The 24,782-nt window shown below is 44.6% G+C and overlaps 1 protein-coding gene across 1 annotated transcript in view; it reads left to right on the top strand.

Moving 5' to 3' along the window:
* Positions 1–2,362: 2,362 nt before the first annotated feature.
* LMBR1L (limb development membrane protein 1 like) overlaps positions 2,363–24,782 on the top strand; it is a 51,716-nt gene continuing 29,296 nt past the window's right edge. The window contains exons 1-2 of the mRNA XM_061615432.1: positions 2,363–2,711; positions 19,668–19,752. Of these exons, the coding sequence (XP_061471416.1) occupies positions 2,640–2,711; positions 19,668–19,752 (157 nt within the window). The 5' untranslated portion in view covers positions 2,363–2,639. The remainder of the gene's footprint in view (positions 2,712–19,667; positions 19,753–24,782) is intronic.

The raw sequence follows: 24,782 nt of genomic DNA on the forward strand, positions 1-24,782 counted from the left end.
TCTTTTGGAACAGGGCTCTTGTTCTACCCTTTTTGTCGTCCTATTTCTATACAGTAACTATTGTAATAGTTCTCTTTGTCCCTACGTACTAGTCGCTGTATTGTTGCATTTAGGGTTCTGACTGTGTTTCTATCTCCTTTTGCTTTTGCTTTCCTTCTCTCTTTAACCATCTGAAGAGTTTCTTCAGTCATCCATTGACGTCTTTCTCTCTTTTTAACTAGAGGTATTGTCTTTTCGCATTCTTCCCTGATAACGTCTCTGACTTCATTCCATAGTTCTTCTGGTTCTCTGTCAACTAAGTTTAAAGCCTCAAACCTATTCCTTATTTGATCTTTATATGCTTCTGGGATGTTATTTAAATTGTATTTTGGCATTATGATTGCTTTGTTGGTCTTCTTTAGCTTTACTCTGATTTTCGATATGACCAGTTCATGATCTGTACCGCAGTCTGCTCCTGGTCTTGTTTTTGCAGAAAGTATGGAACTTCTCCATCTTCTGCTATCAATTATATAATCAATTTGATTCCTATATTGACCATTTGGTGATGTCCATGTGTACAGTCGTCTTTTCGGTTGTTAAAAACATGTGTTCGCAAGAAACAAATTATTGGCTTCACAGAATTCAATAAGTCTTTCTCCTACTTCATTTTTGTCTCCTAGGTCCCATTTCCCCACAATTCCTAATTCTTCTCTGATCCCTGCTTTTGCATTCCAGTCCCCCATGATTATCAACACATATTGTTTTGGTGTGTGATTATACTTCTGCATAAAATCTCTCCAATCCCTCTTCTTCTGTGTTGGCTGTCGGAGAATAGACTTGGATGATGGTTATATTGATAGGTTTCCCATTTAATCTCATTGATATAACTCGCTCAGACCTTGCATTGTAGCTCCTAATTGCTCTTGCTACATCACTTCTCACTATTAAAGCAACCCCATTTCTTCTTAATTTCCCATTTCCTGCATAAAATATTTTGTAGTTGCCTGATTGGAAATGTCCCATTCCTGTCCATTTTAGTTTGCTCACACCAAGTATTGTAATGTTGATGCGTTCCATTTCTTGCTTGACAATTTCTAACTTTCCCTGGTTCATGCTTCTCAAATTCCATGTTCCTATTGTATACGATGTACAACTCTGGACTCTCCTTTCGCATCTGTGCGCATCGTGCTCTGTATGCCTCTGTGTTGTATTTACGTTTGGAACTGCAGATATAAATATGGGTGTATCTTTAGATCTGAAAGCAGTATGGAGGTTTTGTATTCCTGTTTTGTTTTAGGTTTTAAAAAATGCTGTGTGTGTGTTTGGCTCCCGAGAACAGGATGTTGGACTAGATGGGCCTTTGGCCTGATCCAGTGGGCTCTTCCTGTGATAATTAGAAGATGTACTGTTTATACAAAGGATGCCTGTTATGGAATAATCTTATTAAATATAAACAGAGGTTCCTTATTGGTGCGTTAGGTGCATTCTGTGCATGCTCATGCCTGAGGCTTATAGTTCCTAATCATCATGTTGTCTCTGCTCAAGTCTGTGGGAGCCAGCTGTGGTTTGTGAGGAGTTGATGGTGCTTAGGCTGCATCACACTTTGGGCAGAATATTGCCTGCACATTTTCCTTCTTAGTTAGCCAATTGGCAAGAACCTCCTTGTCTTTATACCTTTAAAAAACAAGCATACCACAGGATCTCTTCCTCTCTGTCACTGGCTCACTGTGTCGTGTGGGTATATTACTCCAGTATCTTTTTAGTCAAAGAGGTAGCCAACGAGCCATGGCTTATAGCAGAAATGAAGCAATATTATTATTATTATTATTAATTGCATTTATATACCGCCCCATAGCCAAAGCTGTCTGAGTAGTTTACAACAATTAACCAAAGCACTCTGAGTCACGTAGCACTTTAGAGACTGTACATAGGAACAGAAATGCAAACACTGAAGAAATACAAGAAAATGTCTGCAAGTAGAATTTTTTTTAAAAGGCTAGATTTTGGCTAAATAGTTTCATGAAATACATAATGGAGGAAAAATAATGAAATTGAAGTATTTGCAAAAACCAGATTTTCGTCATAAAAAGTTTGACATCCACTAGATTTCCCGCTAGCTAGGAAAATTCGCCGACATATGCTAAAAGCACTAGATTTAGTAGGAAAATCACTAAATTGGCAACAGCGAGTAAGGAGCCACTACTTCTACCTCATCAACAGGGTGGAAGGGGTGGTGCCCTGCGAAATAATGGACGCTAAGGTCAACCTACCAGGTTAAACTCTGGTCTCCAGAGGTAGCCAATGAAAAACAACCTTTATCCAGCCTTTATCCAACCAATCAGATTTTTTTCCATGCAAGGGATTTGAAGGGGTTAGGCTGGCTGTTTCTTTTCCTTTGCCTGTCGCTGTCTGCAGAAGTAGGTTAGTTGGCTGGCGGGGCCGTGTCTCTTTAAGAATGGGACGCGGAGCTCCCTCGGCGGCGGATACATTATGACGCGGTTCGAGTGTTGAAACGTTCTAAAAGTTACGCCTCCGCAGAAAAAGGAACCAGATAAGCTTCTTTCACTGTGGCTCCCACACTAGGGCTTTGGGATTCCCGTTCCCTACTTCCCTCAGCTCCTCTGCCAGCCCTTCTCACCTTCAGCCATGCTGACCAGAGAATGGACTCGGGAGAACACGATGTGCTGTCCACGCGGGAGCAGCTATTTCACGAGAGGGTCCGGGAGTGCATTGTAAGTACGGGGCTGGTGGGTTGGCTCTCGGCTGTGATAAATGGTGAAGACGGGCTTAGAGAATAAGGCAGCAAAGGGGCGGGGGGAGAGTTGGCTTTGCATCAGTGAAAAGGAAATGACCTATCCCTAGACTGCAACCCTAACCCCACTTACCTGGGAGTAAGCCCCACTGAATTCCTTAGGGTTTCCTTCTGAGGATGATGGCTAGCACAGGTACTGTAGACTGGCTACACTGTGTGTGTGCGTGTTCTTCGCAAGGAAGAATGATGGCTCACAGGCTGGGAGCCCTTGGGGAGGGGAAAACCATAGATTTCAAGGTTGGAGAGCATCAAGCCCCGTCAGGCCTTCTATGCGGTGAAATATTCTAATCTCTGTCGCACAAGGATGTACAGTCATCATAACCTACGATTAAGAGACGGGTTGCAAAAGCAAGGTAGAGCCGGTCACTAGTGAGAATAGGCAATCAATTTATTTACAGTACCAACTGAAACAACTGGAATCATCTTTTTACTCGTTTATTTTTATCTCACCCTTTCTCCGAGGACTTCGCAGAGTTCTTAACTTCACAACAACCTAATGTGGCAGCAGTTAAAAGATTTGACTAATTTTGTTGCTCAGGGTTGTTGCTCTTTTGTTTTACCGATTTTTTTGTTTTTGTTTTTTCTATTTCTAATGGCTACCCCCATAACAGGAGGGCTTTGGTCAGCAGTGTTGTATAAGGTTGTGTTGAAGGCGGTGGGTAACCTTGGGACAGACGCTGTCTCTCAGCCTAACCGACCTCACGGGGTTGTTGTGAGGATACAAAGGAGAAGGGGAGAAGTGCATATGCCACCTTGAGCATCTTGGAGGAAAGGTGGGATGTGAATGTAATGATAAATAAAAATAAAATAAATATTGACTTGACCAAGGCCCCAAGTGAGGTTCATAACTGAGTGAGGATTTGAGCCCCAGTCATCTTTCCCAGGCTCTCTAGCACTGTTGGTGTACGTAGTGCTTTGTAGGTGAGCATCAGCAAAAGCAGGCAGACCTTGACTTTGAGGAGCCTATAAGCTGGACTGCTTTTGTTTTGCATTTGCCAACCATGTGTTGAGCATTGGTGAGTTGTATAACATGAGGTGTGTATGTCTAGACAACTGAAGTAGGACATATACATTGCTATGAGTTCTTATGACCAAGAAAAACAGAATGTTTGGCGTGTGGGTGTGTTTTATTTGTCCTTGATGGTGGCAGAAATCAAGAGAAATATAGCAAGTGGTCTAGAGCATGGACGGGGAACTTGTGGCCCTTCAGGTGTTGTTGGACTCCAGCCCTTATCTGCCCCAGCCAGCATAGCCAGTGGTCAAAGGATGATGGGGGTTGTAGTTCTGTATAACTGAAGGCTGCAGGCTCTCCATCTTTGGCCTAGAGGCTTCATTGTTAAAAAGCTGCTTAGGTCTCTGTTTTCAAACATTTTCTCTGGCCTGGTGGCCTTGAGACATTTTAGTACAACCTTCATATATTTGTTTAAATTGGAAGAAATTTAAAATTGGCTTGTTTTATTGCAAGGTATATGACTGCAAAAAAACTGAATATGGTTCCCTTTGGTGAACTAGTTGCTTAACCTTTGTGTGATTATAGTAGTGTTCCCAGATTACAACCTGGGTACTTTTCACTGTACCTTTAAAAAGAGAATTAGGAGAGAAGCCAGGCATGCTTCTTTTCCCCCCCTCTCCTTTTCTCTTTTCCTCTCCTGGTCCTGATGTCTGTCCTTCTCTACCAAGTGCTGTGTGATCTCCCTAGATCTTGTTTAACTGCAGAGGGAGGGAGGGATAGGAGAAACTATGGTTGCATCACATCCCAATTCAGCTGCCAGTTTGAAAGTAAAGGAGAAACTCTGGGGTGTGACCTGGTGAGGATTTTGTTTTTAAGGTCAGGCATAGGGCTGCTTCCTGTGTTAACAGTGTGCATTTAAAAAATGCATGCAGATGTATATCTGTAAAAGACTGGTGTACATGTGACTGTTTTGCTGTTAAGGTGCATGTTTGGGAGATAGGTGGGAGGCAAAAGTTGGTCAGCTGAACAAGTCTCAAGAGTTGTCATAACACTTCCTTGTCATACTGACATTTGCCTTCAGGAGCTTTCCCAGACCCCAAACTCCTCCATTTCAGACCCCAGTATATAATTAAATTATTTCGTGTGAGCTGTAGCTTTGGATGAAATTCCTTTATGGTGGCTTTGGTATATTTCTGAAGGTTATAAGAGGACCTGAATGAGAGACCATTTGGGAATGCTCTGTACACTGGTCTTGAGCTCCCTGGAGGAAGAGCAAGATACAACTTTGTAAAGCTACTGTATTATGCTATCAAGTACCCTAACCCATGGGGCATATATGACCACAGCCATATTGAGAAGTTTTGTGAATGCGATGTAGTAGCTATTCTGGCTTATGAAAAATCATTCGGTAACAAACAAGCTGGTCTGTTGAAATGTAACAGAGATTTAGTCCAGTATTTTTTTTTAAAAAGCACTTCTGATTAGAGTTGTTCAGTTTTTGTTTTTGACTTTAAAAAAGATTGCTGCCCTTGTTGGCTTTGCCAAAATCCACATACACAGATCTCTTAATTCCTGGAAACCAGGTGAGATTTTTGTCAAATAGGCAAAGTCCATCACAATGTTGGGATACTTGTATACAGCTAAAAGTATTGATGGAACCTCCCACATGTATCCTTTGTGGAGGCACCTGAGCTGCACGTGATTTCAAAGGTTGGCTGCCTTAACACAAGAAGAGCCCTGCTGTGAGCCAGGCCAATGGCCCATCTAGTCCTGCATCTGGTTCTCACAGTGGCAAGCCAGATGCCTATGGGAAGCCCATAACCATGACCTGAGTAGAACAGCACTCTCCCTGCTTGTAATTCCCAGCAACTGACATTCAGATGCATCCTGTCTCTAACATTAGAGGGAGGGAACAGTGCTGTTGTGGCTAGTAGCCACTGATAGTTTTAGCATTCCATGAATTTTAATTCTAAAATCACCCAAGTTGGTGGCTATCACTAACTCTTGTGAGAGCTAATTCCGTAGTTTAACTATATGCTATGGGAAGAAGCACTTTCTGTTGTCTGTCCTAAATCTTCCAACATTTAGCTTCATTAGATGCCCCTGGGTTCTGAGAGAGGAAGAAGAACTTCCCTCTAGCCACTTTGTCCACACTATCAATCTTATACACCTCTATCATGTCCTCTCCCCAAACACCTTTTTTCTAACCTAAAAAGTCCCAAATGTCATAACCTTTCCTCATAATGGAGTTGCCCCTTTTGTTTTGTTTTTTTAACCTTTGCCAGCTGTACAATAAGCCTTTTGACATGAAGCAGCCAGAACTGCTTTCACCATGTGCCCCGCCCCATTTAAGTACAGATTCTGCTGCATCCCACGAGGTCTGAGATGACGCTTCCTGAATGCTTGCTTAGTGTTATATTTTGATACCTGTTGCCCAAGTGGCTCCTGCTGGGTGCGGGGTTTTGGATGACAACATTAACAAGTTGCATCTATATTTATGGACCTGTCTCTTCCCAGAGACAGCCACCCATGCAGCTTATGCATGATATGAAGGGACTGGAAAGCTGAGAGATTCTTGGCATCCCTCTCTGGGGCAGGGAGTTCAGTCTTACCAGAGTGATTTTGTATGCTAAAGATTAGTCCAAAGTCCCATCTGTGAACTCCAGAGTATTAGTGGAGATCTGAAGTTCTGTAACAACTGCAGTTATTTGCTTAGCAGGGAGAATGCTTGGGAATTATGCAAAATGAGTGTATAGGCCTATGGTGCCTAAGTAAGTAGTGGGCATCAAAAGTGTGCGTTTTCACCTGGGAGGAACCAGTGTTCAGCCATTGGCATGTGGTGACAAGTGGGCACAAAGCATTTAGTCCAGGGGTAACCAACATGGTGCCCTTAGATGCTGCTGGACTGCAACTTCCATCATCCCTGACTATTGGCTGTGCCAGTTGGAGTTGGAGTCAAGCATCATCAGGAGGTCACCACGTTCATTACCCCGACTTAGTCCTTAATAAAAGCATAAAAAGAGTCTGGCTGGATCAGACCAAGCATTGTGTCCAACATCTCCATAGTCCATTCAAAACAGTGATCATCCAGATGCTTCTGGTAAGCCCAGAGGTCTGCAGCCCTCTCTTACTGCGCTTCCAGGCAACTGGCCTTCAGTGAGATTGTTTCTCTGAACCTGGAGTTTCTAGCCAGCTAGCTATTCCTGGCTAATTGGAGGTGATAGACCTATCCTCCATTAATTTATATAATCTTTGAAACTGGGAGGAAGAATAGTATTCTAGTACTTCAGAGAACTGGAATAGAATATAGACTTAACAGGAGATTGTGGGTGGGTGGGTTGGGTGTATCTACATTTCTGCTCATGAGCCATATTGTCATTTCAACCTCAATATACCTCTGAGAATCCAGGCAATCATTCAAACATGGCATGCATAATTCATGCCCTTAGGCCATTGTACTTTAGATAGTAATCTGTGAGCTAGCATAGGATCAGTTGCTGGCTTTCATCTGCTTCCACAGAAGTGCTTTCTGAAATTGTTTCTGTATAGAACTGTTCACATGAACACATTATAAGATGCGAATATTTCAGGATTTATGAATGGGATACTGCATTTCTGCTGTCTTATGCTCTCAGAATCATCCCAGGAAGACCTAGATGGTTGACCATAGTTTGTCTAATATTGTATTATTCTTTGCCTACACCCCAAATCCCTTGGCATCTCCCCATACCTTCGACTGATTAATTCTTTTATACAATGAAACAAATTTACAGTGCAATATTATCCCTCTTACTCCATTCTCTTTTACATAAATAAACAAGTCCATAGTCTCAAAGTAGGGATGGCCAACCTGGTGCCTTATAGATGTTTTGGATTGCAGTTCCCATCAGTTCCAGCCACCATGGCCAATGGAGAGGAATGATGGGAGTTGTAGTCCAACAGCATCTGGAGGTCCCAGGTTGACTGCCCCTGTCTCAAGGACACTACCCTGCTTTAATACTTTCCTTTTCATCTTAATCTCTTGAATCAAGCATCCATCCTGCTGCTGGTCTGTTTTGGATTCAAAACTGATGGAGGCAGGCCCAAGGGAGATGCTGGGGGGGTTGGCTGATGCTTCCACTCCTTCTAGCTACCAGAGCGGGTTCAGAGGTGCTTGGTGGGGGTTGTTGCAGTCACAATGGATGTGTACTCCTGTATGTATGTGTTATAGAGGGAATAATAGCTGACTGCTGTCTGAAAGCGAAGACAACTTTGTCTGGCCCCAGAGCCTGAGCTGGTGAAATGGACTCGAGTCTGTGAAAGCTGATGCCATAATAATGGTGTTAAGTCTTTAAGGTGCCACAAGACTCTTGGTGGTTTGTGTTACAGCAAAAACAACAAATGTAGTTGCCCTTCTGGAAATGGTTTCTATGGATAAAAGCAGCTTTAGATTTTATAGTGGTAGTTGTGCAAGCATATGTCCACAATTAGCTAAGGGAAGACAGTCCAGGGTTGAGTTTGTGGTGTGGCTGGTCATGATCTATGAATGAAGGGAGGGGCTCCAGCTGATGTCACAGGTCACCTCAAGTTGCCTAAGTACTGGCTTCCATACATACTTTTTCATCTTCTCTTCCCACCCCCGTCCAATGGCTAAGATAAAATTTGGGGAGACCTAATTTTGTGTCCCCCAACCCTCCCTTTAGTTATCATTTTCTTAAAGCAAGAGATGTTCCCCTTCTCTCTTACAGTCCTGGTTAATCGTTACAATAGCAGCCTCCAAGTTCAGCTGCAGATGGAAACTTTTGTAAGAACAATTAAAATACTTTTTTTAATGGACAGTGGAATATGGTGTTTGTGTGAGATGCAGCCTCCAACATTGATTTTAACTTATCAATTTCAACAGCAGATCCCAGTAAGCGCCTCCAGCGCCACCAATTATGCCGCCCGACAAGATCAGCCACTCAGGACCTTCTCTCAGTCCCACCAACTAAAACAGCTAGGTTGGTGGGGACTAGAGAGAGGGCATTTTCAGTGGCGGCCCCCACTCTCTGGAACTCCCTCCCATACGATCTTCGGCATGCCCCTTCCCTGAACGTATTCCGCAAAGCCTTGAAGACCTGGCTCTTCAGACAGGCCTTTGGGACTTCCGGGGAGGGTTAATTTTTAGCACAAATTGCCTGTTACTCTGAACTGTTATTATTTTACTGTTATATTGTATTTTATTTGTATTTTATTGTGATGCATTTTGCAATTGAATTGTACGTCGCCTAGAGTGGCCATAGGCCAGTAGGCGACACACAAATTAAATTATTATTATTATTATTATTATTATTATTATTATTATTATTATTATTATTAAGCCTTTTAACAACCAAAACCAGAAACTTCTGGCTAAGGACCATCAGGTCAAGGGCTCTGCAGGTATTTTATAGCAGATATAATCCAGTCACATAGGCCTGCATTCCTGCAGTGTACTCTCTGTTGCTAACCCAACGGTTCCCTAAAAACAAAAGCATTTCCTAGTGGGCTTGAGCTAAAGAACCCCTGATGTTTCTCAGGAGTGATAATGGATATTGGCAGCGGTGGCTGGTGCCCTTTGGAACTGGTGGGGTGGAAGGCAGAGAGCCTGGCAGTAGGTGGAGCCAAAGTCAAGTGGAGCCAACTAATTTTAGCTTTGCCCCCATCCTGCTGAATTCTGCAAAGGCAACACTGAGATTGAGGAGGAATTGTCAGAAGGCAGCTCCACCCCCCGGGCTGGTTTTAAATAAGGAGGTAGGCAAGTGAGGGCAGACAGATTGCTGGGGCAGTGCCCTTAATGTACCAGCCTCCACTGAATGTTGGTGTATACCTCAGCCACTCCCATATAAGTCATTCATATAAATTACAAAGGGTTGTGCAGACTGATCATACTGCAGTCTGTTCCTTTGTTAGTTATTGGAGTAAATAGGGGTTTCCCTCCCCTTTAATGTACCAGATTTCATGTTAAAGTTCACTTTGACCATTATTCTGACCACTGCATTTCCATTCAAGGCAGGTTACATATGCAAAAACTCCCATCCCCAGCCTGATATTATTGGGGAGTTAGGCACAAAGGCTCAAGTAGCTAATGGAGGCTATGGAGATCCATTTTACAGGGAACTCTGGAGTTTAATCTGCTCAGGTAAGAAAGTCCTAGAAGCAGATTTTAAGACTTGCATCAGACTGCAACAGGGTTTTTTTTGGCATCTTTCCTTGTCTAAATTATTTGTTAGACAGGCTTCAAAGCTGCACATGTCATGAGCTGGATGTGTGTCCAATGGCCTACATCCACAGGTACTAGAGCGTATTGAGACACTTTTGTAACATTGAGCACCACTGAAAAACTGTGTTCTCCTTATTGGTGTCTGGAACTGGTCTTAGCTGCCCCATGACTCTCTTGGCCTTTGCTATCCTCTGAGGTTAACCTTCCATTGTGGGTTTGCTGCTGCTGTGTAGCACTTCCCCCCCCCCAAACAGAATAGTTGGGGGTTTGTTGCCATTCATGCCAGGCATCTTGGCTAACAGATATTATTCACTTGCTCTCTGACGTGGCCTGTGCTTCAGGTTGGGCCTGTTGTGCTGCTATCTGTGCTGGGATTCCCAGCATCATCTGTTTTGCAGTGTAGAATGGGCCCTTTCATATTACAGGCGCTTTGTGGCTCAGAGAAGAGCTGCAACAGCAAATGCTATGATTGCTGCTGCTCCCAAGTGAATGCTGGACACGGTGTCCTTTTGCCGGACTAGTTGGACGGGGCAGCCAGCTGGAGGGAGGTTGGGTGGACTGTGTACTTCAGCTTCCAGCTATTTCACTTGGCAGTCTTTGTGGGGGAGTGGCACAGATAGAGGAAGACTCACTTCTGGTTAATTACAACATTCATCCAGAGCCTCAAAAGCGACAGTATTATCCTTGAAGTTGGAAGAACTGTCTTGATACCTTCTCCTCCTGGGCCTGAGGTCTTCATGATGCCTCTTTACCAGTCGCTAATCTCTATCTCGCAGCACCTTGCTTGAGTCAATCATCAATGCCCTGCTGCTCTTATGGGAGAAGCCTAGATCCTGCTGCTTTTGTGGTTCAAAATGTTCTGTCACTTATTTCTTGGGTGCCTCAGTCTCAAACAGGGCTGTGTGTAACCCGCAGTTCCACTCTGGCACCATGTTAATGGCGACTTTTTTTCTTCATTGCAGAATTTAGCATCTCATATCATCTCTGCTTTTAATTTTTTTTTTATAAAACAAGCTTCTATCCCCATGACTGTAAAAATAAGTTCTGAAAATGCTTGATAGTATTGGAAAGCAAGGTGTGTGTGTGTGTGTGTGTGTGTGTGTGTTTGTGTGTGTTGCTGAACTGGAATTGGGGGGTATGGAGCTTCAGGGCCCTGTATAATAGCTCTTTGCTTCTTCCCATGACAAGCAGAAATACAGTGCATTCTATCTAAACACATATATCTTACTCCTTCCTGTGTTTGCAGCAACTTGACTGTTAATATCCAAGCAAGCATAAATCTAAAATAATTGACACGGTTAGTATTCTTCCTCCTGTTCCTTAACTATCATTAAACCACATCGAAATGCTTAAAGAATCTGCCTAAAACTCAACCTACTGCCCGCTGCACTATAAACCGAAGTATGTTTTGCCTTTTTTCATGGGCTAGATGTATATCGATGGCATTTCCTCTGAGTGCTTATTTGCAGCCTCAAGACAATAGCTTTCCAGGCCTTGTTCTTCATTCCAGCTTGATTTAATTTCACAGTTTAAAGCAATGACTAATGACTGGGGTGAGGGCTCCTATAGGAACAGGTGATTTGAGTTGTGTGTAGTTACCATGTTGTGAAGGGTTTTATAGTTCAGAACCAGCACCTTGGTCTTGGTGTGGAAACTAACAGGGAACATGTTTAGTAGCAGCTACAGGGATTGAACATGTCTCCTCCTAATGTCTAGAGGTGAGCTGGCAGCACTTGAAACCTTTAGAATCCTGTTCAAAAGCAGCCTCATGTGGAATGTGCTCTTGAAGGATACAAGGCATGGATTTTTCATGATATATCTTCTGTTGTCTATGGAGAAAAATCTCTGGGGTATTGGATGCATTTCTTGCATAATTTGTGCAAGGGGCAGAATTCAGGGTCTTTCCCTTCATGCACAACTGAAAGAGTTCCACCCATGGAACACTTTACTCCTTAATAAGTTACATACATAGGTTTTTAGTTTTAGTGGTTCTATGAATAGTACTAAACTGGAACTATCGAGTCCCACATACACTTCTCAAACATCTCTGATTATAAGAGATATAAAACATTCACAATTCTTTTGTTCCTACCTACTTGCAAGCGTGCATCTTCTCTGGAAGAACAATTTTGCATTCAGTTCTGTGAAAATATCATTCAAGGCCATTGTCCCCATTTGAGAGAACAGGAGAGGTAGTGGATTGCTGAGACTTGTTTTTTCCTCCCATAGTTAGACTCTGACCTCTTCTAGCATTTTTATCTTCTCTGCTGCTGCTCCTTCCACCTGTCCAAAGTGGGCAAGTCTCCTGAACAAATTCCTCATCTCTGCAGAGACAGCGTGGCGCTCCAAACCTGAACTTTCAGCTTCTGATTACATGCTTGCTCCTGTGTCAGGGCCCCTCTCATTGTGTAAAACTCCACAGAGTGATAAAAAGTTTGTACCTGCCATGATAATCTCTCGGTGTTCCAGAAGGAGTTCAAGAATCTGGTGCCAAAGGTTGACAGCCATAGGGATGCCCTACCAAACAGGCTTCCAGGTCTTCTTGTCCTCTGTGCTTCTTGCATTCCTTTCAAGTTAGCTACAGCAAATATATGGAGAACTCAATCCCCTAAGACAGGGGCTCCCAAACTGTGGTCTGTGGACCCCCAGTGGTCTGTCCGTGAGCTTCATTCAGATGGTCCATGAAGTGTTTGTGGATTTGTGATTGAAGATAGGAGATGGCATATCCCTCACACAGAATAGTCATATTGATTTTTAATTATATTTTTATTGCTTCTTTCATTTCTTGTAATATAATAAAATATAAGAAATAAAGAGTGCAATACAAATGCAGTTAAAAATCATACAGGATCTAGCATAGCATACCACAATCACTGCAAAGAGAAGAAATGTCATTAAGTGGTCCGCCAAGACCTGCAGTAACTTTCAAGTGGTCTGGGGGGGGGGGAGTTTGGGAACTACTGCCCTAATCGGATAGAGATCCTGTATTATCAAGACAGTTATCTGTGTCTTGTGCACAACCTATCCCTCAAACACAGGGGTGGGGAATCTGGGGCCCTCCAGATGTTGCTGGATTACAACCCCCATCATTGTTGACTATTGGCCCTGCTCGCTGGAGCTGATGGTAGTTGGAGTCCAACATCATTTGGAGGGCCACAGGTTCCCCATCCCTGTTTTAACAGGTGAGCAGGCTCTATAGCAGTCTTCAGATAGATTGGCTAGGATATTGCATACACTTTTAAAAAGTGGGGTGTTGCATTAAAACATAACCTGTGTCTCTCAGAACTATTGGAAGTCATATTTGTTTGTTCAAGTGAACTTGTGTAAGTGAACTTTTTATCGCCGCTTGATCTAAGCTTCAGTTTGGGTAGGGCTGTGGGTGGACTAGACAAAATTCCACTTGTCACTAGTCAACTTGCTTGGGTTGTGGAAATTAGCGGCAAGGTGAGGCGAATTCACAATGCGTTTTGACATGGTTCTTGCCTAGCTTCAGCATGAAGTGCATTGCATTAATTTTTCCGCCTTTCTCCTCCTTAGTATGGTCCTTGCCTATTCGTTTTTGTCTACAGGATATATTTGAGTACTGTGGAGGAAAAACAGCTGAGTTGCTGAAGTACAGTGTCTGCTTTGCATGCAGAAGGTTCCAGGTTCAATCTCCAGGTGATACTGGGCATGTCTCCTGCCTGAACAGCTGCTGCTGGCTAGTGTAGACAGTACTGAGCTAGATTGACCAATGGTCTGACTTAGTATAAGGCAGCTTCCTGCGCTCCTAATGTCCTATACCTGTTTGTTTATTTATTTATTTTTAGAACAGGCTGTTCACTTACCTTCCCTAAGGCTGATAAAGCCACATTCTGCTTGGGCCTGAATGAACTTGCTGCAAAACAACTTTTCATCCGTGCAATCAGAGTGACTCAGACCTGGCATTTCTGGAAAGCAGACCAAACACACAGGCTCACCCTCTCACCTTGCCTTTTTTTTCCCCAGTTCAGTGCTGAAAAATGCTTGTATTTCCCATTAATCTTGGATTTCCAGCATTTAACAGTCTCCAGCATGTTCCGTCTGTATGTCAAGCCTACCTTTAGAGAGGCAGAGTAAGTTCTAGTGGGCCAAATTGCAGCTCTTTCCCCACTATGCTGTATTTAGAATGGTGCAAGCAATCTTGGACAAATCCAGTTTGTCTTGAATCTAATTTCACTGGGTTGCCTTAAACAAGCTACATTATCTCATCCTTTGTCCTTCCATCTGTCGTCTGGAGATGATAATACTGGCCTACATTTATAAGGTTGCTGTAAGGATTACTAAAAGAATTATATGAGCACTTATACAATATTTTCCATAATTATACATCAGGTTTGGGGAACATAAGAAGAGCCTGCTGGATCAGGCAAGTGGCCCATCTAGTCCAGCATCCCGTTCTCACAGTGGCCAACCAGCTGCCTGGGGGAAGCCCACAAGCAGGACTCGAGTGCAAGAACACTCTCCCCTCCTGAGGCTTCCGGTAACTGGTTTTCAGAAGCATGCTGCCTCTGACTAGGGTGACAGAGCACAGCCATCACAGCTAGTAGCCATTGATAGCCCTGTCCTCCATGAATTGGTCTAATCTTCTTTTAAAACCATCCAAGCTGGTGGCCATTACTGCATCTTGTGGGAGCAAATTCCATAGTTTGACTATGCGCTGAGTAAAGAAGTACTTCCTTCTGTCTGTCCTGAATCTTCCAACATTTGGAACCTTTGGTCCTCCAGATGTTGCTGAACTACAGTCCCCATTGTCCCTGTCCATTGGCCATGCTGGCTGGGGCTGTTGGAAGTTGTAGTTCAGCAACATCTGGAGGGCCAGAGGTTCCCCACACCTGGTATACATCCTCATCTTGTCATCTCAAGCTATTGCCATCTGTCTCCTCATCCAGTGAACTGAACCTCTCTAAATTTCCTTCCAAATGTCTGTAGATGCTCAACACCCTCTTCTTAAAACCTGGAAGCAACTAGCTATTGGTGCTTAAATCAAAGCTGCCCAAAAGGAAGCCATATTCTCTCATAAGAAATGTTGGGTTCTGTGACAAGGTGCAAAGACTGTTGATAGCCTCTCTCTGCATTTTTTCACTTGGTAAGGAGCCGATCAATAAGGCCTCTAAACTTTCTACTTAGGAAGTTCTTTAAAGGGCTTCCCAGATCTCTTTTGTTTGGGATAGGTGTGTTCCCATTCTTTCCGTTTTGAAATGTTAACTTCAGGGGACCGTTTAGAACATGCTAAACAAAACCGCTTCAACCTGCCCTGCTGCATAGCTCTCTGACACGCCACTTCCCAGGCAGGAAGTCCAGCCTTTAGAGCACAGGATGCCAGTTTGTATGTGATGACTGTTTAGCACCTCTGCTTCCCTTTTTATGCACAACGCCCCTGATGTTGAAGAGGGGGGTGTCTAACAGTTGAGTAGAGAGGCTTGTGCAAGGGTCTAAACTCAAAAACACTACCTCCTGGCCTCTGAAAGCACTTCTTTCCTCCCCCCTCAAGCTTTCATTGTCCACATGTTTCTGAGCTTCTGCAACACTGAGGGCTAGAAACTTGACTTTTAACATTTTAAAAAAACCCATAAAGCAAGCTGAGATGCCACACTTGCATAACCATTCCATATGTATGCTGAATACATACAACCCTATCCTTTGCCAGGTGAATGATTGAGTCCTTTGAAGCTGCTCCCTCTGAGCTTTATTACCTTGGTCCTCTTGGGGTCTGATGCAAGTTTAGAGATTTTTGTTTTGTTTTGTTTTGATGACTAGGGTTACAGCTTTTAGCTGGGATGCCATAGGAAGTTGGGTTACCCCAACTAATTTTGAAGGGCTGTGTCTGTTCATTGGCAGGTGGCACCTGCAACACAAAAGTTGTTCCTGTTCAGGTTTCCAGCCATTCCGTGCCCCTTCCACCCTCCCAACAGCAATTAGCATTCCATGTCCATTTAGCAAGCTCAATTGGATATTTTGGGGGATTCCGCCCCCTCAAGCTTTTTATCAAGATGTTTAATACTTCTGCAAACCTTGGGTATCCCCCAGGCCTTCTGATAATTCCTTTAAAGGTGTGGTGGCATTTGGGCCATGAAGCTCACTGGGTGACCCTGGGCCAGTCACTGCCTCTCAGCCTCAGAGGAAGGCAATGGTAAACCCCCTCTGAATACTGCTTACCATGAAAACCCTATTCGTATGGTCGCCCTAAGTCGGAATTGACTTGAAGGCAGTCCATCATCATCAAGGAGTGGCACTCGGAGAACTGAGTTTGTATTAGCATTATCTGATGATCCAATATGGAGAGGGGAATGAGAAACCCGTTAGAGCTTGGGATGGGGCTGATGTGTGAGTGAGTGAGAAGAAACAACAGTTGGGGGGGAGGTAGCAAGCATTGTGAGCTAAGCCTGGAAGCAATTTGGGGTAGAGGGGATGATGGGAGTTCAACATCATCTGGAGGGCGCCATGTTGACTACCCCTGCTGTAGAGTGTTTGCCCTTCCTGTGGTGTGTTGCATTCCTTTTGTGCATAGAGGAATATATGAGAAGAGCCATGTGGATGTTTTGTGTAGTGTTTCTATCCTGAAGTTTTCCCTTGCTTGCTTTCTCCATCCCCACTTTTGAATGAAGAGAAAGGAGCACTTCTTTTTTTCTAGTAGATGATGACATCTGGCCCTTGTTCTGGTTAACATCATTTACACGACCAAACGGTCCAGCATTAGTTTGGGTTTTGGTGAACTGAAATGGACAAAAGTGGGATGAAGCTGAATCACCATATGGGGTGTCCCATGTGTCAACAGGGCCTTTTTATCTTTCTTCTCTACGCCCCTCCCCACTTTTGTCAGCAGCCCTCCACCCCTTCTTAAAAGCATTTCTTGAACAATGGAGGCAGGCCAGCTTTGGAGTGGCATCTGAAGGGGTATTAAGGCTGCCACCAAAAGGAACAATTGTCCAGTGCCGCCCTTGTGCAAGAACAGGAATGTGTCTCTTTGGATCCTGGTCTGTACTGTTAATGAGCACTCTGTGTGTGCATGCATGTGAACTATTGCTCACATTTTAGCGCAGCTGTCTTGTTTTTAAATGTGCCACCTCCTTTTGGGTTGGGAACCTGCAGCTCTTTGTTGCCAAACAATGCATTGCTCAGTGTTTATAGAAATGGAATTTTGAGATGTGTGCATAAGAGAAGATGATGCTTTGAATTCAACCCCAGTGTTTCATCAGCACTACCAGAAAGTTATCTCCCTGCTCAGCAAATACATCATGTGACAGCCGAAACATCAATGTTTTCTTTACATGTGACCTGTTTCTGTGTTAGATCTGATAGCACAGCTCTATATTAGCAATTTAAACTTCATTCCAAGTCTGGCAGGAAGAGGTGGATTCATTTGCAGCATTTGTGGAAAGGGCCAGGCAAGCAGTCATATCCTCAGATTAAGCCCTATCTTGTTCACGTGGCCACATTCGTGCATAGAACATGGGATCTTCTCAAGGTTCAGCATATAATAGAGGTGCAGTATTGTGCATAAGCCAGTTGTGTAATATGTAACAAATACTGGATATGAACCTTCAAAGTTGTATTTTTAGCTATTTCTGATTGTTTATGAATTTTCTAATATGCTCATTTTAGAAGGCACCATTTATATACATGTGTATTGTCTTTTTTTGTTGCCCCCTCTCCCCCATGGTTCTCTTACTAATCCTGCAATGTATTTGATATTTTTTGTCTGTAGACCAAATAAAAAGAACGCGTTATGAACCAAGCACAGGTTGAACTCACATGGCAGAATTACACGTTTTCCAAGTAGATACCCTGCCATGCTATGGCTGCAAGCAGAAACAACAACCTAAAATGACCTAAGTTGAAGAAAAAAACCTTTTCTTTCTTTCCTGCTCCTCTTTTTTTAACTTTAACCCTTCTTTTAACCTTTTCATCAAATACTCAGGAAATCCACTTATCCCTCTTCCCCTCCTCCCTAGGACTGACATTCCCTATAATTTATATACATTCAAACTTCATGTCAGAACAAAAAAGCAACAACCCTGTTCTGATAGGTTTAAACCAAGAACCTCTAATCCCTTCCCCTACTATCCCTCCTTTGATAAGGCATTAAAAATGGATTTCCTTGCCTCTCTGCAATTCTGAGTGCTGAGGATGGGGTGGGAGTGGGGAAGGCTTAGCACAGCCTTACCCAGAATGGTGCCTTCCTGATGTTGCTGGACTCAAACGCTCATCTGCCCTACCCAGCATAGCCAGGGATGGAAGTGTTGTAGTTCAGAACATCTGGATGGGACCAGGCTGGGAGGGAAAGTAGGCTTGGCTTCTGGTCTGGGAGGCAAACGGGGATTAAACTCCTTCATCTCTTCCATCAGCAAAGGCTTTTAACTCTGGGATGGGATGGCTTCTAAGCTTGAGTCTCTCTTTCATTCTCACCCTGCCTTTGTATGGCATAGAGCTGGTTGCTATTTTCCCTTCTCTCCAATAGCTTTTGGGTGGTGCAGCATTTCCCTCCTTCCTGAAACATCTTATTTTGCTTGTTTTTTCCCCTTACTCCCTGTTCCACCCACCCAAGCTTGTGATTCTCCTTTGCCACCCACAGCACTGTTCTAGCCATCTACTCTCCCCCCGCCCATGATTTCTGGGGTCTTCCTGCTTTCGGGGCAGGGGCTATGGAACCGGCTGCTGCCATTATCCTCTTCCTTGCCACTGACTCTTCCTCCTTAGTGTTTTTGCTTTTGTCTGTGTGAATGGAAAGCCACAATAATGTGGTGGTGCTCACCTTTTAGTGGGGTGGAGTAAGAGTTGTCCTTTTTTAGAGTATTGTTGGATGATCACTTTTAGGAACTTTGTTATATTTTGTCTTTTGTTTGGTTCTTTCTTGATCTTTGGCTGCTACATATATACATATACATACAGTTGCAAGTTGTTTTTGAAACATCTTTCTGTATAAAGCAACAAATAAATGCACTAGTAATAAAATTATTATTAGTCTTAAAACCTCCTCTTACTTTGCCACGTTCAGATCCTCAGCCAGCGTTTGGCCATCCCTTTCACCTGTCATTGAATCAGGCGCATGCTGAGGTAGCCCTGATTGTACCTGAAGCTTCATGGCAGGGATAAGGGAACCTGTAGCCTTCCAGGTGGTGCCATGACAACAACTCCCAAAATCTTCCAAATCACGTCATTTGGCTGTACTGGCTGGAGCTGATGGGAGTTGAAGTCTAGCAACATGGGGCAGGCCGCAGATTCCCCAGCCCCTTCTGTATGGGCTGCTAGCAGTCTGAAGAAATTCCATCAAGGTTTTCCAAGGTGTTCAGGGGAATACACGAACCAGGGCAGTTTCTGCAGGTGACATGCAGTAATGATAGGGTGTGGATAGAATTGCAGTTCTGAGCTGGTATGGTGGGGGGCGGAGGGGGTGTCAGCTGTAAGGGTGGGAGCCTTTGTGACCCGATGTTGTTGGGCTCCCGTTCCAGTGAGCCCCAGCCAGCATGGCCAATGGTCAGGGATGCTGGGAGCTGTAGTCCAGCAACATCTAGAGCAGAGGGTTGCAGGTTCCTCATCACTGGATCTGCTGTCTCTTGAAATCCATGTGATGCTGTTGCTCTAGGTGGGCTGTGTGTCTTCAGATGTCAGTGGGGGAAGGGGTGTGGGTGGGTGGTCTTGACTTCTGACCAGCATCTAACCTGTGTCTCCTTGTCTTCCTGCAGATCTGTGCCCTTCTCTTTGCCAGCCTGTACATCTTGTGCTACTTCATCCTAACCCGCTTCAAAAGGCACACAGACTTCACAACAGGTAATGGGGAGGGTGGGAACTTGGATGAACAGGATCAAACCCCTCTAGTCCCATTGTTTTCAAAGTGTTTAAGTATAGCTTAGATTCCTTAGGGAGGCATGGGAAGTTGCCATGGGGAGACAGGATTTGCCCTCTAAGTATGCCTTGACCAGGCCAGGGACATGATGCCTGGTAACCCAACTAAGTGTGATTGTGGTACTATTGTAGATTCAACATTGTGTGCGTGTTTGGGGCAGTATTTCTGCTGCAGCGGCACTGTTTTGGCAGGCTTTTATCTCTAGGGGTTTTCTTCCTGATCCACAATGAGCATTCAATTTGCTACTGGCCCTACGCATGTGTTGGGGCACACTCTGGACTTGATTTTTGCCTCTGGATTAGGGGATGGTGATCTGAGAGTGAGGAATTTTACATCTATTCCTTTGTCATGGTCAGATCACCGCCTATTAAGGTTTAGACTCACATTGTCTTCTCCCCTCTGCAAGGGTGGAGGACCAATTAAGATGGTCCGTCCCCGGAGACTAATGAATCCTGAGGGTTTTCTGATGGCTCTAGGGAATTTTCCGGCTGATAGAATTGACGGTCCTGTCGAAACCCTGGCCACGCTGTGGAATACAGAAATGGCCCGGGCAGTTGACACGATCGCCCCGGTGCGCCCTCTCCGTTGCAGAGCTCAATTGGCTCCCTGGTTTACCCCGGAGCTAAGAGTGATGAAGCAAGAAAGGGGACGGCTTGAGTGCAAATGGAGGCGAACTCCCGACGGCTGTAATCATGCACTTGTGAGGGTCTCTACCAAACTCTATGTGAAGGCAGTGAGAGCAGCAAAGAAGCAATACTTTGCTGTCTCTATTCAGTCATCTCTTAACCGCCCAGCGGAACTTTATAAAGTTGTCCGGGGACTTTTACACTCTGGTCCCCAGGACGCAATAACACCATCAATTGCCCGCTGTAATGAGTTTGCGCAACACTTTCGTGATAAGATCATGAACATCCGCCGGGACCTTGACTCCATTATTGTAGCAGTTGATCCTAATGAGGTGTCCAGAGCACAGTCTTGTCCTGTTTTACTGGATGAGTTTCAGTTGGTACAGCTCGAGGATGTGGACAAGGTGCTTGGACAGGTGCGGGCGACCACTTCTGCTCTGGATCCTTGCCCCTCATGGCTAATAAAAGCTAGCAGGAATGGAACAGCCGGCTGGGCCAAGGAGGTGATTAATGCCTCTTTACGAGAGGGAGTGGTCCCACCCTGCCTGAAACAGGCGGTGGTGAGACCGCTCCTAAAAAAACCCTCCTTGGACCCTGATAATTTGGACAACTATAGGCCGGTAACAAATGTTCCATTCCTGGGCAAGGTCCTAGAGCGTGTGGTCGCTCGCCAACTCCAGGCTCTCTTGGATGAAACTGATTATCTGGACCCATTTCAATCGGGCTTTCGGCCGGGGTTTGGTACAGAAACGGCCTTGGTCGCCCTGTATGATGACCTCTGTCGGGAGAAAGACAGAGGGAGTGTAACTCTGTTGGTTCTCCTTGATCTCTCAGCGGCGTTTGATACCATCGACCATGGTATCCTTCTGGAGCGACTTACGGATTTAGGAGTGGGAGGCACTGCTTGGCGGTGGCTCTGCTCCTATCTCGGGAATCGTCTCCAGAAGGTGATGCTGGGGGAACATTACTCGAGTCCCTGGGTACTCCAATATGGGGTCCCGCAGGGTTCAGTTCTGTCCCCCATGCTTTTCAATATCTATATGAAGCCGCTGGGTGAGGTCATCAGGAGTTTTGGAGTGCGTTTCCAGCAATATGCTGATGATACGCAGCTCTACTACTCCTTTTCATCTTCGTCAGGTGAGGCTGTTGATGTACTAGACCGCTGCCTGGCCGCGATAATGGGCTGGGTGAGAGCTAATAAACTGAAACTCAATCCTAACAAGACTGAGATGCTGTTGGTGGGAGGACCCTCTGCCCAGATGGTTGATGTTCGACCTGCCCTAGATGGGGTTACACTCCCCCTAAAGGAGCAGGTACGTAGTTTGGGGGTCTTATTAGTCCCGCTCCTGTCACTTGAGGCTCAGGTAGCCTCGGTGGCACGGAATGCATTCTACCAGCTTCGGCTGGTAGCCCAACTACGACCCTATCTGGACAGGGAGAATCTCGCCTCAGTTATCCATGCTATGGTAACCTCTAGATTGGACTACTGTAATGCACTCTACGTGGGGCTACCTATGAAGACGGTTCGGAAACTTCAGCTAGTGCAAAATGCTGCGGCCAGAGTTCTCACTGGGACAAAGACATTTGACCATATAACACCTGTCCTGGCGCAGCTGCACTGGCTACCGATATGTTTCCGGGCCAGATTCAAAGTGTTGGTTCTTACCTATAAAGCCCTAAACGGCATCGGACCGCAATACCTGGTGGAGCGCCTCTCTCGCTATGTACCTACCCGTTCACTACGCTCGACGTCGAAGGCCCTTCTCCGGGTCCCAACTCATAAAGAGGCCCGGAGATCAACAACTAGATCTAGGGCCTTCTCGGTGGTGGCCCCCGAACTATGGAATGTTATCTTTTCGGCGCCAGGTAAAAACCTACCTTTTCGCCCAGGCTTTTTAAACATTTTAAATTTAATTTTAAACCTAATATGGATTTTAATTTATAAACTCAATGGCAATTCTATTTCGGATTTTTATCATGTTTAATGTTTTTATAATTGTATTATATTTTTCACACTTGCTCATATTTTAATTGTGATTTTATTTGTTGTACACCGCCCTGAGAGCTTTCTGCTATAGGGCGGTCTAGAAATGTAATAAAATAAATAAATAAATAAATAAATTCTGTGGACCTATGCAAGCAGGCTTTCCTCTCCTCCCCCTTTCGAAATGCTTGCTCATGGAGCTGCTTGCCATAGTGAATACATTTTCTGCCCCTTAAAAAGTTTTGGTCCCAATTAGATCTCTCCCACAGGAACCCAGGGCGGCAACCACTATGACCAGGTTTTGAGTGCTCTTCCAGTAGCCCAGTAAAATTCTTCTCTTCTGCCTCTAAGCAATGAGCAGCTTGCAGGGTCATGAGGCTTTATGGAGGATAAGGCTATCAGTGGCTACTAGCCACATTGGGTTATGCCTGACATCCAACACCAGTTTCTTGGAGTCACAAGTGAGGAAAGCGCTGTTGCACTCAGGTTCTGCTTGTGGCTTCCCATGGCATCTGATTGGCCACTCAGAGAACAGATTGCTTGCATAGAGAGGTCTTTGGCCTATCTAGCAGGGTTCTTGGGTTCCTTTTCCTTCAACATGAAATGTAGGGATGTTCTCCTTCTCCTTCCACCTTCCCCATCACAGAGCTGCCCCCAAACTGCCAAGTATGCCAGTGTCACTTTAACTTGCTAGAGAAGGCTGCTCTGCATATAAGCAGCAGCAAAGCTCAATCTGTAGCAGCCCCTTTCATCACTTCAATGGCAATTAGTTAAAACTGTACACAAAGGAAAGAGGACTTGGAGAGAATCCACAGACTGTCCCAGCTGTAGTCAAAGTAAGCTCCCCTGGGGAGCTTGCTCTGTTAACTAACACACAGAGCACAGTCTCATAAGTGACGCTACCAGAGGCAATGCACCTCTTCTTTCTCAGCTAGTTTGCTTTAGGGAGGCCACATTCCCTAGGGTCTGATATCTTTGCAACTTTGAGATATACATATATATAATAATTCTATATTTGTAGCCAAACCCAGTGGAAAAGACATTTCCCCTTCACATTGCAGTTTGTTTACACTGTTGTTAGCCTGGTTGTCTTGGCAGCAGTTGGCCTGGGCAACATGGGGCTAGGGGAACAGGGTGCTCTGGGAGCCTTTTTTCCAGTTTTGCAAATCAGTACTGGAATGGTTCCACAACATGATGCTGAAGATGACTAGCTAGGTACAAAGTCTTTGAGGAGAGCAGTAAGAAATAATTTGCCCACCAACTTTTAGAGATCTCGTGCTTTGTCTCCATTTCAAGTCAAAGGTTATTTTCCAGAATGCTCAGTTTCAGCACATGAATAGTCAAGAGGAATGATGTCCCCTAGAAGCAAAGACACTGTAGCAGTAAAATTGCCCACTTTCGAGTTCACTTATCAAGCAGTTGCTGTTCTCCTGGCGCTGCATCGCCTCTGTGTAGTTCTCTTAGGGGCTGGAAACATCCCATGTTCCTGATGACCTAGAGGACTAGAAACCTAATGCTGGAAAGCTTTCAGCTGAGGCAGGTTAAGCATGTGCGTTTCTACTATATTCTTTTTTATGCTTGCATGCACCCGTTTTGAACGTGAGCTTAATACAGGCGACAGTGTGCCATGTGATGGCCTCTTTGTAAAACTTGCCATGGGACTATATTTATTATTTATTTATTGCATTTGTATACCGCTGCGTAGCCCAGCCATGTGGGAAGCCACTTGAATGTAGTAAGGCAAATTTTACTACATTTACACTTGTGGAATAAGAGCGCAGAAAAATGTTGCTTTGCCTATGCTCAGATGGCCCCCTCTAGGATGCACACCTTAACATGGTGAGGGGGTTTGAGAGTGTTGAAGAAGCTAAGAGCAATGCCGTCAGGAGTCTAGACCAAGAGGCTAAACTCCTAGCAGGGGCGCCCAAGGTGGAATGGTCAAAGCTAAAACACCAGACTAAGATGCATCCAAACTCAGAGGAAGGCAATGGTAAACCACCTCTGAATACCTCTTACCACGAAAACCCTGTGATCAGAATATCCAAAATGCAACACAAGATAGTGCTGGAAGATGAGACCCCCAGGTCAGAAGGCATCTCACTGAGCTACTGGGGAAGACAAAGGACAAGTACGAGTAGCGCTGTGACTAATGACGCAGCTGGGTCAAAGCCGAAAGGAAGCCCAGAGGCTGATGCGCACATATGCGAAAGGAGAGTCTGGAGTTGTACGATGTACACAACAGGAACATGGAATGTGAGAAGCATGAACCAGGGAAAGTTAGAAATTGTCAAGCACGAAATGGAACTTATCAACATTACAATACTTGGTGTGAGCAAACTAAAAT

This window comes from Rhineura floridana, chromosome 3 (assembly GCF_030035675.1).
Source record: "Rhineura floridana isolate rRhiFlo1 chromosome 3, rRhiFlo1.hap2, whole genome shotgun sequence".
Classification (NCBI taxonomy): domain Eukaryota; kingdom Metazoa; phylum Chordata; class Lepidosauria; order Squamata; family Rhineuridae; genus Rhineura; species Rhineura floridana.